At 36.2% G+C, this 15435-nt stretch overlaps 1 protein-coding gene across 2 annotated transcripts in view; it reads left to right on the top strand.

The window, feature by feature from the left end:
* TPC1 (two-pore channel 1) overlaps positions 1–15435 on the top strand; it is a 288494-nt gene that overhangs the window by 251377 nt on the left and 21682 nt on the right. For both annotated transcript variants that reach the window (XM_089821751.1, XM_089821750.1), the window contains one exon: positions 9718–9886. In XM_089821751.1, coding sequence (XP_089677877.1) covers positions 9718–9886 — 169 coding nt within the window. The remainder of the gene's footprint in view (positions 1–9717; positions 9887–15435) is intronic.

Below are 15435 nucleotides of genomic sequence, written 5' to 3'. Positions count from 1 at the left end.
TCATGTTTTTGTTCAAAAAACTCAAAAAAATGCATTTCCAGCCCATACCTTTGATCAAGAGGGATTGTTTTTGAATTTTAAATGCATGATATTGTCTTTAGAGATCACATTTTTGGCCTTCTCATGTCAAATTCGACCATTGAATGTCCATTACATGCAAGTGCGGAAAAAGTCAAAAGGTTTGAATATTCGGATTTAAGGGAGAATTGGTCTCAAGTCTATAAAACTTGCTATTTTGGCTCTTTCTCCTTATTTTTGGCACTTAATCTTCATGCAAGTGGACTTTTTCTTTCTTGCTATTTAATTTGTGCTTATCTTGCTATTTTCATGCATATTTTAGCTTGAAATTGCCCATTTGTCCATATATATGCCATGAAAAGTGCATTTTGCCTTTAAAAAGGATGAAAACTCTCATTTTCACACTTTTGGAATTTTCCCAAACTCCAAATTCGAATTTGAATGTTGAAGTGGCTTCCTTGTTGAGATGTTTGAGTCTTTTGCCAAAGGCATGTGTTTATTTTGTGCTTGTTTTTGTTTTTTGCTTGTTTGCATTTTGGTTTTTTCTCCATTTGGAAGAAATTGCAAGTTCTTTCCCAAGAACTTGAGCACGTTTCACTTCACTCCACTTTCCATTTCCATATCACAACACTTCATTTCTCACTCAATGAAATGCGATTACATGTTTTCCATCTCATTCACCATCCGCACATGCATGTAATCTCATTTTCCACTTCCGTTTTCACCTATCTCACTTTTCGCTTCCATTCGCACAACACAATTACACGAAAAATCTTATGTGTAATTGCATCTAAAAGGTCTGATTTTGATTAAAAGTCACTTTTTGAAAAGTCAAAAAGATGTCATGTGCATGTTTTCTCATGACTTTGACCTTACTTTTCCTCAAAGGCACTATAAAGTTCATTTTCGCCTCTCCATATGCATTCGCGCCTCCATGAGCAAATACATACTTTCCCATGTTTCTGCATCTTTCCATGCTTTCAATCTCATCCTTTATCCCTTGTTACATGTTGCATTTACATGTAATCCATTTTTCGTGCAATGACATCTTGAAAACCCAAGTCACATTTTGAAAATCAGCAATCTCCATTTGCATGCATTCCCATGTGTCAAGCACTTTATAGCAAAAAACAAAAAAAATTAAAGATGCTGATGGAAAGTTGTTCCGAGTGTACATCCAGACATTGTCAAGAAGGTTTTCAAAGTGTCAGAGACTCCAGTTTGTGCTGATCTACAAAGGAGAATTCACAACTTCAATGAGAAAAGTTTGATCGCATCAAGTTTTCAAATAACAGCGAACAATTCATCAAAGTCGGAGGTTATCAAAAGACGCAGCACCATGGTTATCAACGTGAATGCAGTGGTACATGGTACAGGAACTCTCGATTCTATGATCATCCGGGATTGCATCGTCAAGTACAAGGCCTTTCAGAATTGTTTTCTTCTCTTCCATCTTCTTTCTTCTTCTTACGTGTTTGTAATTGAAGAGAATGTTTTAAGACTTACATATGTAATCACATGTAATGCGAGTTACATGTGTATGTAAAAGATGTAATGTGAGTTGCACGTGCAGTTGCATATAACCCTATATTTTCTCTTCTATTTAGACTAGGTCAAAGTTGGTTGAGTTGCTCCCACTTTTTCCTCTACCTTTTTCTCAACTCTTGTGCCTATATAAAGGAGTGCCCCCTCATTGTAAGAATCATCTTTTGTTGTATGCAAGAAAGCTCTACCACATTTGTGCAAGCATAACTTTGATTGTGTAGTATGAATTTGAGAGAAAAGTGAATAAAGGAAGCAATTGGATTTGAAGCTTTGACTGGAAGCAATTGTGATAGAACAAATTAGAAGCTTTGACTGCAATTTGTGCCTATTGTCTTGATTCATGCTATTGTTGTGTGTTCAATAAAAGAGCATAGTGATTTAAGAAGCAATCGGAGCCGAAGTTTTGACTGGGAGCGGTTGTGGAAATATATAGCTAGAGGCTTTGTCTGTAGCTTACACTTCTTTCTTAAATTCGCAAAATAGTTAAGTTATTTTCACTGTTAGGAGTCTTTGTGCCCTAATTGTAAAGTTTTTCCATATAAAAGTACGACCGGACTTAGAGCCAAATTGGTACATTTTAGCTAGCCTTTGAGTCAGTAAAAGTTTATCGGTATCACTGTTTCTAGCTCTTGATAGAAGTGTAGTTAGAGATTCACCTTGCCCATTATTCGCTCTACGAGTAAGTGGATCCTTTCTTGAAAGTTAAGAAGAAAGGATATTAGTAACATTTTTTTATAAATCTCTTACCTTCTTGCTTACCTTGAGTTGATCCAAGGAGTGGTGAGAAGGGGGAGCCCTCCCTTTAAGGTAGGAGAGACTTTGTCTCACACGCTGTGGCTGGTCATCCTATTTTGCGACTGGATTTTTACCCAAAACTGTGGGTTGCAAAATATCCACCCAACAGACTTAATTCCATCTTAGGAATTATAACATTCAAATAATATAATTACCCAGATTAGGTTCTAACTCAACTACTGTAATATCCCTTGCCAAAACTTCTTGTAGTTTGCAGAAATGAAGCTCAAGGAATATTGTCAAACAATTTTCATTAAATTTTTGTGGTTGCTGCTCCAGATTTCAATCTAATTGTTCTTGCTTAAAATGATAGCTAATAAGCTTTGGAATGATTGCACGAATGTCAACTCAAATATCTATAATGCAGATGCAATTTATTTTGGCTTTCAAATGCAAACGTAAGACCAAGTCATGAAAAACAGATACCCACATCTCATAGACATTAATGCAAACATTTGGCATGCAACATGGATACAAACAATTCATCAAACACTTGGCATGCAATTTCATCACAACTTATTAATGACCAATTACAATACTGATAAACATGAATTCCCAAAATGAAAGGAACCTGTTAATCTCAGTCCAAATGGCCGACTTGCAGAAAAGACATACATACACCTGGACTGATTTGTAACTATCAGACTTTGAATTAAAAACCCTTGCAGAATACCCCACGCTGCTAGCTGATTATCCTCACTCTCACTCAGACTAAGATACTAGAAGTTGTTGCCTAAGAAAAGAGTCCAGAATAGCAGCAGATGTGCGCCCAGATTTGAAGACTGAACCATTCCTTGAATTAATAATATTGTCCACCAATTTTCAGAAAATCAGAATGCCTAGCAGCAGCAAATATAAAGGGCATTCAAATCAGTAACCCAAACCACTGAATTTCTTCAGCACCACAATATCTTCCTAGCCACAGCTGAACAGTAATGGAAGATACAAATAAATTCTCTTCTCAGCCACAGTAGATATAGTAGAGAAGTAATGGCAATTATGCTATACTTCAGTAGCAAACTTGCAAAGACACCACTCAAAAGTCAAACCTTTATACCTCAGCAAGGGCATAAAAAATGAGACCTTCAAGAATGTCACAAAGACAAGAAAACAAGATAATCAACTAATTGGATGTCTTTTCCTTCACAATGAGTTGATATATATGATCCCTTGTTGACAAAAGTTTCCCAAAAGAACTCATTTTCATAAATTGCAAAAGTTTCCCAAAAGACTCAACTCTTGAAACTTTCCAAGACAACTCTTTTAGTAACGTCTAATACTTGGTTTAGGCATATAAATAATTAAATAATTAACTCCTTCCAAAGATGACTCAACCCTCAACTTAAGTGAAATTATAAAGTTCAATTATAACTTTATAATATGCCATTTAATGATTTAATAATAATTTGGCCACTAAAAATATAATAACTCCTTAAATACTCATCATTTAAATGTGACTTTTGAAATAGGGGTCACGCCTATTATTTCTCCAAGTGATGAAATCTACTTTCCAAAATAGAAAGGGTCCATCTCAATCAACATCCAACTTACCACAAATAGTAAGTATGCAAAACTATGCCCAAATGAAGTCCAATCTAAGCCAAATGAAGACCAACCTATAACTTACTAAATTGTAATAAGACAAGACTCTCCCAAGCCAAGTCATTGTCTCAGAAGACCCTCTATCCACGATAATTAGCCTATGAGAATCACAATTATAGGCTAATCTCTCAAACTCCAATGCTGGCGAAATTTGGGACATTATAGTTCTGCCTCCATTAGATTGTTTGTCGCCAAGCAATCCCGAAATGAATGAACATCATAGTCCACCTAGATCCCAAGGATAGAACTACGTACTATCCATGCAATGTACAAGCAACTTTTGTAGCATCAACACCCAAATAACTGATATCAATTTCAAAATCATTTGGAAACTGACTATAGGCATTGACGGTGATAACAACCCATTCGAACTCAATCCAACTGAATTATCAACTCTGTCCACAATTGAGTCCCCATCAAACTGACACTCACACCCAACTACACTATGGAGGTGACAATGACCATATGTACCTGAATCACTATCACCAACTCCAACCTCTGATAAATTGTCCTAGGTGTGTGGATACTGCAAGTGGTCTAACTTGCAATTGTCGATCTCATTTGCTGAGGATGGAGTTAACCCATCCCATAATGGATGGTATGAAACTGGAGCTAACCCACCGACGCAAAACCAAATGCTCTACCTGTGGGTCAAACAAAAAGTGATGGGCACTCCACAATTAAATGTAGATAAAAACTCCCAATCTCTATCAAGGGCTCATCAGTATCAAACTGGGAATCAGAAAATGGCTCCAATCTCTAACTCCAAACTACCAATCAGGCAGGATTCTAGGAAATACTCTCAACAAACCCAACCTCAAAATCCTTGTGGGGAAGTATAGTAGATAGACTCTCTACAATATTTTCCACCAACCTCTGAATGGTCCGAGAGCCTCAGATGAGAGTACCCTCAGACACTCTGCATGAATCCTCCCACACATTCGAACTCTCCAAAAGATACTCCATGAAAGGCTCTGTGCAATAGAATTATATGTGGAATCATCAACCTGCTCCCTTGCGACGCACGATTGATCCCTTTGAAAATATTGCACTACCAATTGTCCAATGCTACTAGCTGTATAGGATGAAAAAATAGATTCACTTCCAACAGAAGGAAGCGAATCATCATGGGAGCTTGTCTCCTTTGATACTCTTACCTCTTTCGTACCTACTGCACCCATATCTTGGACAGATGTATTGGCCACATTGTTACGTCCCTCATCCCCAACCATGGAAGCAAACTCACCACCAACCATAATATGCAACTAAACAGGGTCTAAGACTGGTGCCAACCGTACCCACTCCTCAACGGTAACTCCGTCCAATTGTGACTGTGACTTTTGAAGAGTCAACTGAGTACACTGATTAGAGTCCACTGTTGCCTCAAGCTTCTAGATGAGCTCAACCACCTCTTTCTCTAACAATGTCTCATAATAGGTGCTACCCCACTCCAAAAGGTAATCCCTGTCAGCAACTAGCTGCGAATAGTTATGCTTCAAGATCCTGACAGCCTCTCAAAGCGCATGAACCTCTACTAGAGAAAGAGTACTATCATCATGCTTATCAGACATAGGAGCACCCCAACTAGATGTGGCTAGCATCTGGCAAATTGCATCATAATGCTCAAAAGCTAAAGAAATGTCACTTTCACTCACCTTCAACTAACTAGTCACATGATGCTTCTATAACCCTTGTCTCCTATGCAAGCTCTCTATCTCACTAACTGCACTATGATAGGAAACTGAATCAAAACTACCCACCACAAGATCGTTCATTGCATGTGTGCTACCGACCTCGCAATGCAATCAAGGTACAACTACCCGACACCTCAACGAACACCTCATTCAAAGAAATGGAAGCCTTCGCAATATCAATCTCCTCACATACCTTAGCTTCCATCTCAATTGTAAGATCCTCTAAACACTAATCATGGGACACATCCAAAATCTCCTTAGAGTCATGAGCTGATATATGGCAAGGGATATCATACTCGGTGCAGCTCATAGCATCATCCAACAAATCATCAAATGTGTCCATACTATTTGCATCCACATCTCTTGACAAAGCATCAACTGCAGACACTTGACTCAATGACAGGCTGTGAATCAATAATACTAGATTATGAACCCACATCTACTAGCTCCGTTATAACATCCAGATCACCAACATCATAGCTCAATGGCTCCATACGTGCCTCGATACCACCTGAGGAAGTAGTTGCCCCTTGCACTGGAGCAACACTACGATAGCTAACATATAAGTCTCCAATAATAATTCCCTTCTTGGGAGAGTCTGAACAGTCAGTGGCAACTACAGCATCAACTACTTCTAAATTGATCGTAGCGACTACACTAAGAGCCTCAACCTGCTAAAGCTTAGTGCTACTGTCCACCAAGGACACTGACACATCTACTGATCTCTGTAAAACGAGTCTGTCATCAACAGTACAGATAGGACTAGCAAGTGTCATACTAAATAAAGATACATCTACATCATGGACACCTATCGGGGAAAACTCAAGCTTCCTTCCTGTCGACTTTCTAAAGACGGAAACCATATACCTCGCTACCCTCTCAACCATCTCTAGATTCAATAAACTCTCCGCCATCCTATGCTGATGAAGCTTAAGTTTTTCCATACTCTCCCTCAAGGCATTTATTTTCTCGCTATTCTCCACATCGCTTTATCAGCTCATTAAATTTTTGTGGTTGTTGCTCCAGATTTCAATATGATTGTTCTTGCTTAAAATGATAGCAACTAAGCTTTGGGATGATTGCAATAATGTTAACTCAAATATCTATGATGCAAATGTAATTTATTTTGGGTTTCAAATGCAAACATAAGACCAACACATGAGAAATGGATACCTACAACTCGTAGACATTAATGAAAACATTTGGCATGCAACATGGATAGAAACAATTCATCAAACACTTGAAATGCAATTTCATCACAACTATTAATGGCCAATTACAATACTGATAAACATGAATTCCCAAAATGAAAGGAACCTATTAATCTTTGTCCAAATGGTTGACTTGCAGTAGAGACATACATACACCTAGACTGATTTGTAACTTTCATATTTTGAATTAAAAACCCTTGCAAAATACACCACGCTGCTAGCAGATTATTCTCAGTCTCACTCAGACTGAGATACTAGAAGTTGTTGCCTATGAAAAGAGTCCAGAATAGCAGCAGATGTGTGCCCAGATTTGAAGACTGAACCATGCCTTGAATTAATAATATTGTCTGCCAATTTGCAGAAAATCAGAATGCCTAACAGCAGCAAATATAAAGGGCATTCAAATCGGTAACCCAAATAACTGAATTTCTTCAGCACTACAATATCTTCCTAGCCACAGTTGAACAGTAATGGAAGATGCAAATAAATTCTCTTCTTAGCCATAGTAGATACAGTAGAAAAGTAATGGTAATTTTGCTTTACTTAGCAGAAAACTTGCAAAGACATCACTTAGAAATCAAACCCTTATACTTCAGCAAGGGCATGAAAAATCAGACCTTCAGGAATGTCACAAAGACAAACAAATAAGATAATCAAATTAATTGATGTCTTTTCCTTCACAATGAGCTCATATTTATAATCCCTTGTTTGCAAAAGTTTCTCAAAAGACTCAACTCTTGAAACTTTCCAACACAATTATATAAATAATTAAATAACTGACCCCTTCCAATGATGACTCAACCCTCAACTTAAGTGAAATTATAAAGTTAAATTATAATTTTATAATAAGCCATTTAACGATTTAATAATAATTTGGCCACTAAAAATATAATTACTCCCAAAATACTCATCATTTAAATATGTCGTCTAAAATAAGGGTTACACCTATTATTTCTCCATGTGACCAATTGCACTTTCCAAAAATAGAAAGGGTCCATCTCAATCAACACTCGATTTACCACAAATATTAAGTACACAAAACTAAGACCAAATAAAGTCCAATCTGAGCCAAACTAAGACCAACCTATAGCTTACTGAATTGTGGAGAAGACAAGACCCTCCCAAGCCAGGCCACTGCCTCATAAGACCCTCTATCCACAATAATTAGCCTACGAGGATCACAATAATAGGCTAATCTCTTAAACTTTGATGCTGGCCAAATCGGGACATTACAAATTAGAATGTCCTTGATCTAATCCTTATTTGCTAGCTAATGTAACTTTTATTTGCAAATGAGGATTCCTCTACTTATTTGCTAAGATCTAAATTCTGATTCGACTTGATATATACTGAGAATTACTGCTATTCCTTTTTTGTTCATTTGATTCTGATATTTCACTTGATGATCTATTTTGTCTTTTAAATTAGAGAATTATTTAGGATTTTTCTTCCTCCCTCTATTTTTGATATTCAGGATACTCTCTGATCTCTCTATTGCTGTCACTGCTTATTGCTCACCAGTTTTGATGGTCTATTCCAGAGATCCGTCGCTGGTATTAGTCCTCCTGATTGCTGTTGATTTTTTTTGGTACAAGAGAAACTAGCTAGTATTTGCGTGAAGAGATACTGAATTTACTAAGTTGTGATGCTGTGATTTTTTAGTCCCTATTGATTTTTATTCAATGGAAATAAAATTTGATGGCTGATGACGATCCTTCCTTGGTCAATTCTAATGTCCTCTTATATCTTCCTCATCAAAAAGTCATAGCTTTTGGAATCTCAAGAGACGTATTCCTTCCCTGAAGAGATAGAAGCTTTTCAAGATAATTTTAGTTAGCATCCTCTAATCTAATTTTACATAATGCTACTTGATCGCCAATTATAGATAAATATAGTCATTGTTTTTACATTATTTATTAGATATTAATTTATTATTCAAACATCTATAACTATTCTTATCATTGATTATCATAAACACTGATTAGTTTAGTTTATTACTTACTGTGGTGGGATGCTGAGAGGAATTAGATTGGTTATTTGATTGTTTTGATTGGAAATGTCAAGTGATATGTATGTCACTGATTTCTACTCCTTGGTTTCTGATACTCAATTCATATTGCTCTGATTACCTTAGATAAATTTAATCTCATCAATCTATCATTCCTTCAATTCGTTGCACTCATGTCGTTATTGCTTGGGAAATTACTCTCTGTGTAATGTGAATCTAGTCAAGGTTCATCACACCTAAATATCTCAACTTTTTTTGTAATATTTGACAAGGACCTACTCTATATACCTTGGCTCTTCCTCTTTCTTTTGAACACGAACTTTCTTGAGTTCAGTGGTACACTTACCTCACTTTAATATTGATTGACACCTTGATTTAATCATCTTTCTATCTAATACAAATATTATGATTTATCAGATAGCTGTATTAGAGATTTCATTAAAAGATGCAGTGAGGCTAACTAAAATATTATTGAAACCATTTTCAATAGCTAAAACTTCTGAAACAAGGATTTATCCTTTCTTTAACCATAGCTATGTTCATTCTCACCATAAGCTACAGGATGATGAAAATAGAAGCCTAAAATTGTTATAATTTTTTTAAACTTAGATAACTGCAAACTTTCTAGACAGCATTGCAAGTTTTTTTCATATTCGGTAACCATTTCATGCTTTTTTATGTTAGTTGATCTTATGATGACATGCTTTTAAGGCACTTTTAATTTTTTAATAAATCTCAAGTTCCGAATATTGTAGGATTGACACGATTGCCATTTTGTATTGTCTGAAGTCAATTTAATCTCTCTTGGATGGAGAGTATAACATTCTAATTTGCTTTTGTGCAGGATTCGTTATTTGTTGATTGCTAGGCTTCTGCGTCTTACAAGAATTTTGATTCGAATTCCACGCTATAGTGGAATCATGGCAACTTTCTTCACACTTATTCCAAGTTTAACATCATACATTGGATTAATCTTTTGTGTTATGTGTCTTTATTGCTCACTTGGTTCACAGGTATGGTTTTGAAGCCTTCGTTCCATTTTTTCCCTAGAGGCTAAAAAGAGTAAATTTAAGATGGATTCAATTGATTAATGTTAATAGATGTTAATCATCACAACCTTTTATCTTATATACTTTTTTTTTTGTTTAAAGACTCAAACATTGTTGTGGAAATTATCATTTTAGTGGAATCAAATTGATCAGTGGAATTTTTTTATTTTATTACTATTCATTACAATACACATCTAGTTATAATATCTATTTGCATTCCTGCTGTATGAATATGATTGTATCTCTATTAATGTCGACTTTTTTGTTACAAATACATTTTTTGAATGTCATTTAATTGAAATGTGCTTAATATATTATTAAGGATTGGGTTTCATATTATCAAGAAAAAATATTTTTTTAGGCCGAGTATATAGTGTTTTCCTACTCAAGAATTGTGTGCGTCCTTTTGTGCGGTGTTCACACCATCACCCCATTTCAAGTGGGGACCCCTTCTTTTGGCTTTAGCAATACAAGTAGTGGCCACCTTAGTTGGGGGTAATTTCCAAGTCTCCAAGTCTAAGAGATGAGTCTGAGCAACTTAGGCTTGTTGGGTAGCTAACCAAGTCGAGGAGGTGTGATTTAAATCAAAGGATTTGTCATGAAACAAGTCAAAATCTTTTGAAAATCCTTCTTTCAATTTCAATTTTATTTTGAAAAGTTAAGGAAAGGTTATAGGAGATAGCATTGGCAAAGGCGAGCTGATTACTGAAATTTGGCCAAGGCTGGAGCTTTTAAGAAAACCCTAAGATCTAAAATCTTTATTGTAACTACAACAAACCTGAAATTACCCTCACACATCTTGACATAATTTAACATAAAGTATAAGAAACTCTAATATACTTAAATGTTATATTTTATATATAAATTATTTCTCCCTCCAAGCCAAAGAGATTGAAGTGAGCAAATTGGAAGTTAACATCCAAAATGAAAACAATCTTAAGAGTAGGTCGCAGTCCTACCATGTCTTAGGACACACAATCCCGACAACCCTCAAAATTCTACCCAAGTCTTGATGGTTTCCAACTGACTACAATGTGAGGTTCAATCGTGAAATGATGAATAAAGGGAAATAAGTGAAAGCAATGAAATGATTTTGGGAAGTCAACTTGCAAAAGTAATCCCTAGAGGAGGACAGAATCCAACCACCTCTCAAGGTTCATAATCCTAACAGTTATCAAAGTTCTACCTCCTCTTTGTTAAAATCTTTACAATTTCAAAAGCCCACCTAGATATGAAGTTATTCCAATGAAATTTCTTAATTCCAAAGTGCTCAAAATGGTGAAGAACGAATGTTAGAGGAAAACAGAATAGGGCTAGAGGAGGAAAAATCAGAACTAAAATATAATAGAAGAAGAAATCTAGGTATAAAGAAGGAAAAATCAAGCCTTAGAGAGTTTGAAATTCAAGTAGAAATCACACTGAAATTAAAAACTTGCAATGTCCCCATTTTTAGCAAGTTTCTGAATGCTCTAGGTTAGTTCATCATGGTGACCCTCGTGAGCTAACAATGAGTTTTGAGGTTCTTTGACGCAAACTTGCTATTTATAACAAAGTAACATGAATCAGAATTAGATCAGAATCAGCAAGGCCGAATCGAATCGTGAATCGGCAATGAATCGGCAAATTTGAAAAAACCCTTTAAATTTTAAGATTTTAACAATTTAATGCTTATTTCATGCACCCTTTATTGAATATAACTTAAACACACTATCACATCATCAAATAGAAGTTAAAACTTAACATACATAAACATGGGAGTTTGGAACATAAAATCCATCACATACGTAACTATGTTATCTAAAATGTAAATTGTAGGCTAGCTGAAGTAAATAGAAATTAAATGATCATAATGATTTAAATCATAGAATGTATTTAAAATGATCCATAAGACATCAAATCGTAAGATGAAGATCCATGAAAGTTTGAAACATATGTCTATCAATGATTCAATATCAATATCTATAAACAAAATATAAAAACAAGGCTCTAGCTCAAGCCTTAGGCTCATAGTCATCATCATCCTCAAGCTCGGCTGCAGCCTCAGCCTCTAAGTATCCAATCTGCCTACTAGCAAGGCGTCTAATGTAGGTCCTAAAGGACTACTGAGCCATATCTCCCGCATGTAAGATGGGCTCACAAATGTCGCTAGGGCCTGTGTCTGTGCGTGCGCGTATGTGTCTACCAATGCCTGAAGAACGTGCTCTAGCTGCCTCAGCCTCTATGTCCACCTGGTCAACCCACGCACGGTCTTCCTTAGTGAAGACTGGGTCCACAACCTCCGTGAGCCACTCTGATTCTGGATGAATCTCCTCCGGAATGATCGGAGAGGAGTCGGTGCTCAAAATCTGTCTGATCCTAAGATGGAGGTTGTAATGAACAAAGACAAGATCATTCAACCTTTGCACTGTCAACCTTTTTCTCCTCTAGTGGATGTGCTCGAACATGGACCAACTGCGCTCACATCCAGAAGCGCTACTTGGCTGACTCAGAATACGGATGGCAATGTTTTGAAGTTTTGGGGTTGTGGCCCCAAACATTTGCCACCATCTATCTAAAATAAGGGAAAATAAAAACAATTAGTCTCATTTACAAATTACAAATTGCAAGTTAACTCTAAAATTACATAATCAACTTTAAGTTTAGAATCTAGATTCATGAACATTGAAAATATTATTTAATTTTTACCTGGCTGTATTGTTTCTCGAGCATCTATGGCCATCCTGCTAGAGAAAAGTGGCCCTTCTTTATTATTGAACTTATCAAGCTCAATAATTGTAGCACTGCTATCTTCATCAATACTCAACCTCTGGATCACTGTATATAATCCGATGAGAACCTCCTCATCCGCCTTGAAGTCAGGATGGAAACGAAATGCTGGATTCAAAAAGTAAGCTGCTGTATGGATGGGTCTGTGGAGCTGATTATGCCATCTACTATCAGTGATGTCCCAAATAGGGGCATACTTCTCTTGCACTCCTGCATACTGGGCTCTAATGGCCTCCTTGGCCCTATCCATGCCCTCATATATGTAGCCCATAGAGGGCTTCTCCCTATAAGTAGTTCGTAGGAGAGATACAAGGGGCTTAGTGGCCTACATATAAAGTAAAACAAAAATTTGAGTCAAAACTTAACTATAGAATAATTCAATAATATAAGGTAAAACTAAATCATTAAACAATTAGCATAGTAAACTATAAAATATTAAATGTTAAATTGCAATAAATTTACCTTAAGGATTTCTCTAGCATGTTTCCAAAAACCATCATCATCAAATATGCAATCCACCACATCTATCCCTGCAGTGGTCGCAGCATAGGAAGATGAAATCCACTCCCGCCCAACAAACATGCTCCTCAAATCATCCTTTGATGTCAACAAGGACTGCAAGGTGATGAAATTCGAGGCAAACCTCCTGATCCCTGGGCGAGCTAACTCTTTGTCTCCTGTGTACTTCCTCATTGTGCTAAGGACAAATGAATGATTATAAATAAACTTGCATATGTTTTTTGCCCTTTACACACATGACTTGACCCACTCAAGTTTGCCAATTTCCTCCAACATGAGGTCAATGCAGTGTGCCACACAAGGGGACCAAAATATGGTGGGGTGCCTCTCCATTAAAAGTTTACCTACAACAATTTTAAGTTAATTAGAATTAAAAATTCAAATTTCAAACATGTTAGAACTTAGGAAACTTAGAAATTCTAAGTTAGAATTAGAAAAAGTTCAAAATTCAAATAAATTATAAATTTATTTTCAAAACTTGAAAAGTTAAAAGTTTACCTGCAGCAACATAACTTGTTGCTTTATCCGTCACCACTTGCACCTCATGTTGTTCCCCCACCTCTGTTATGACTTCCTCAATAACCTCACATAAGCATGTGGCATTTTTTACATGAGCAGAAGCATCAATGGATTTGAGGAACATGGTATATCCTACAAGTAACAAAATAACAAATTATAATTAGCAATCAACAAATCAAAATTTGAAATAGTCAATCATGATTCAAAATTATGTATGTAGGAAAGTAGAATGATCAATCACCTCCATAGGATACAAGAAAATTGAGGAGTGTTCTTCCCCTCCTATCTATCCAACCATCAGTCATGATGGTGCAACTCTTTTCGATCCACTCCTTTCGGTTGTCCTCAAACTTATGCCTCATATCCTCAACCATTTCATCCAAGAGGTATCCACTCAACTCAGCCTCAGTTGGGGCTTTAAACCCCAGACCACAAACAGCAATTGCATTTATCATGTTCTGCCAATAAGGAGCCCTGTCACAAATAGATAATGATATTGATTCGAAATTTAGATGTCAAAAACTCAAATCATAAAACAAGTGGATATAATTAAAGTTTTACTTTTACTTTTAACTTTAAAGAAAACAAAGAAAAAAGAATCAATTGCCTGGCTGCAATAAATGGAATGTTGCAAACGTACCAAAATTTGCATATCTCTTTTCTAGCAGCATCATGAATCTCCTTGTTCAAACCCATGCCCTCAAGCATGGGTTGGGAGCCAGGAGTAGTGCGGGCACAAAGTAACTATCCATTCTGTTTTTCCGCACTCTAGGCTGCAATAGGTTGGTGTTGGACTCTGTCTCAATATAAGACCGACTACCACTAACACTCGCATGAGCACTAGAACTAGGACGAAAAGGAGGCCTGGAAGAACCCTCTCCAACACAACCTACGGATATAGAAGCTGATGCAAATGCAAATGTAGATGCGGGAGCACGGGAGCCAATACCTCTTAACCCTTCAAGTTGCATTTTCCTATTCAACTTGTCTTGTTCAATTTTTTCTAATGCCACTAAACAAGTGCATTTTGCCTCAGCAGTTTGATGAGTGCAAACTGTGACATCATCGCCAGGTATGCCAGCAATGTGGTATTTCAATCTATAGATACCTCCGGAATTTATTTTTTCTTTAGAAAATAATAAATATACATTTTGTTTGATATTTGGTTCTTCCAGGAAACTCTTCATTATATTTCCAGCATTCATCTTTTTTACCCATTGTGGAAATTGGAAAATGAAAGCAAAGGGCTGCTGCAATAAAAAAAATTCATGTAAAATATCAAAGTTTGCAACTAATAAACAAAAGCTACAAAACAACAAACCCTAGTTTGCAATTTAGTAAAAATAAAAAACATTCAAGATTTGCAAATGAAAACTAAAAAATTAAACAAAAAATGCATAATACACTAACATGCAAAAAAAAACGAGCACTTACCTCTTGCAAATGAGTTGAGGAGTGTTGATATTGACTCCTTAATACTCCCAATGCAATTTATGGCCTCCCCAGATGGACTTTTGATCTCTTTGGTGCTCTTTCTTATTGCTAGTTGGAAACCTGTGGATTTTCTTTTCTCTTCTTCTCTCTCACTCTTTCTCTCTTCTACTCATGTTAAGCAAATAGAAGGCTTTTTAGGGTAATAACAAAGAAGAAAGACAAATTAGAAAGCAAATAAAACATGTGTTTTTTTTTTAAATCCAACTTTTTATGCT

This window comes from Cupressus sempervirens, chromosome 3 (genome assembly GCF_028749045.1).
Source record: "Cupressus sempervirens isolate cs-2001-9-10 chromosome 3, ASM2874904v1, whole genome shotgun sequence".
Classification (NCBI taxonomy): Eukaryota; Viridiplantae; Streptophyta; class Pinopsida; order Cupressales; family Cupressaceae; genus Cupressus; species Cupressus sempervirens.
Note: the sequence above shows the minus strand (reverse complement) of the source record. Positions and strands in the feature narration are given on the sequence as shown.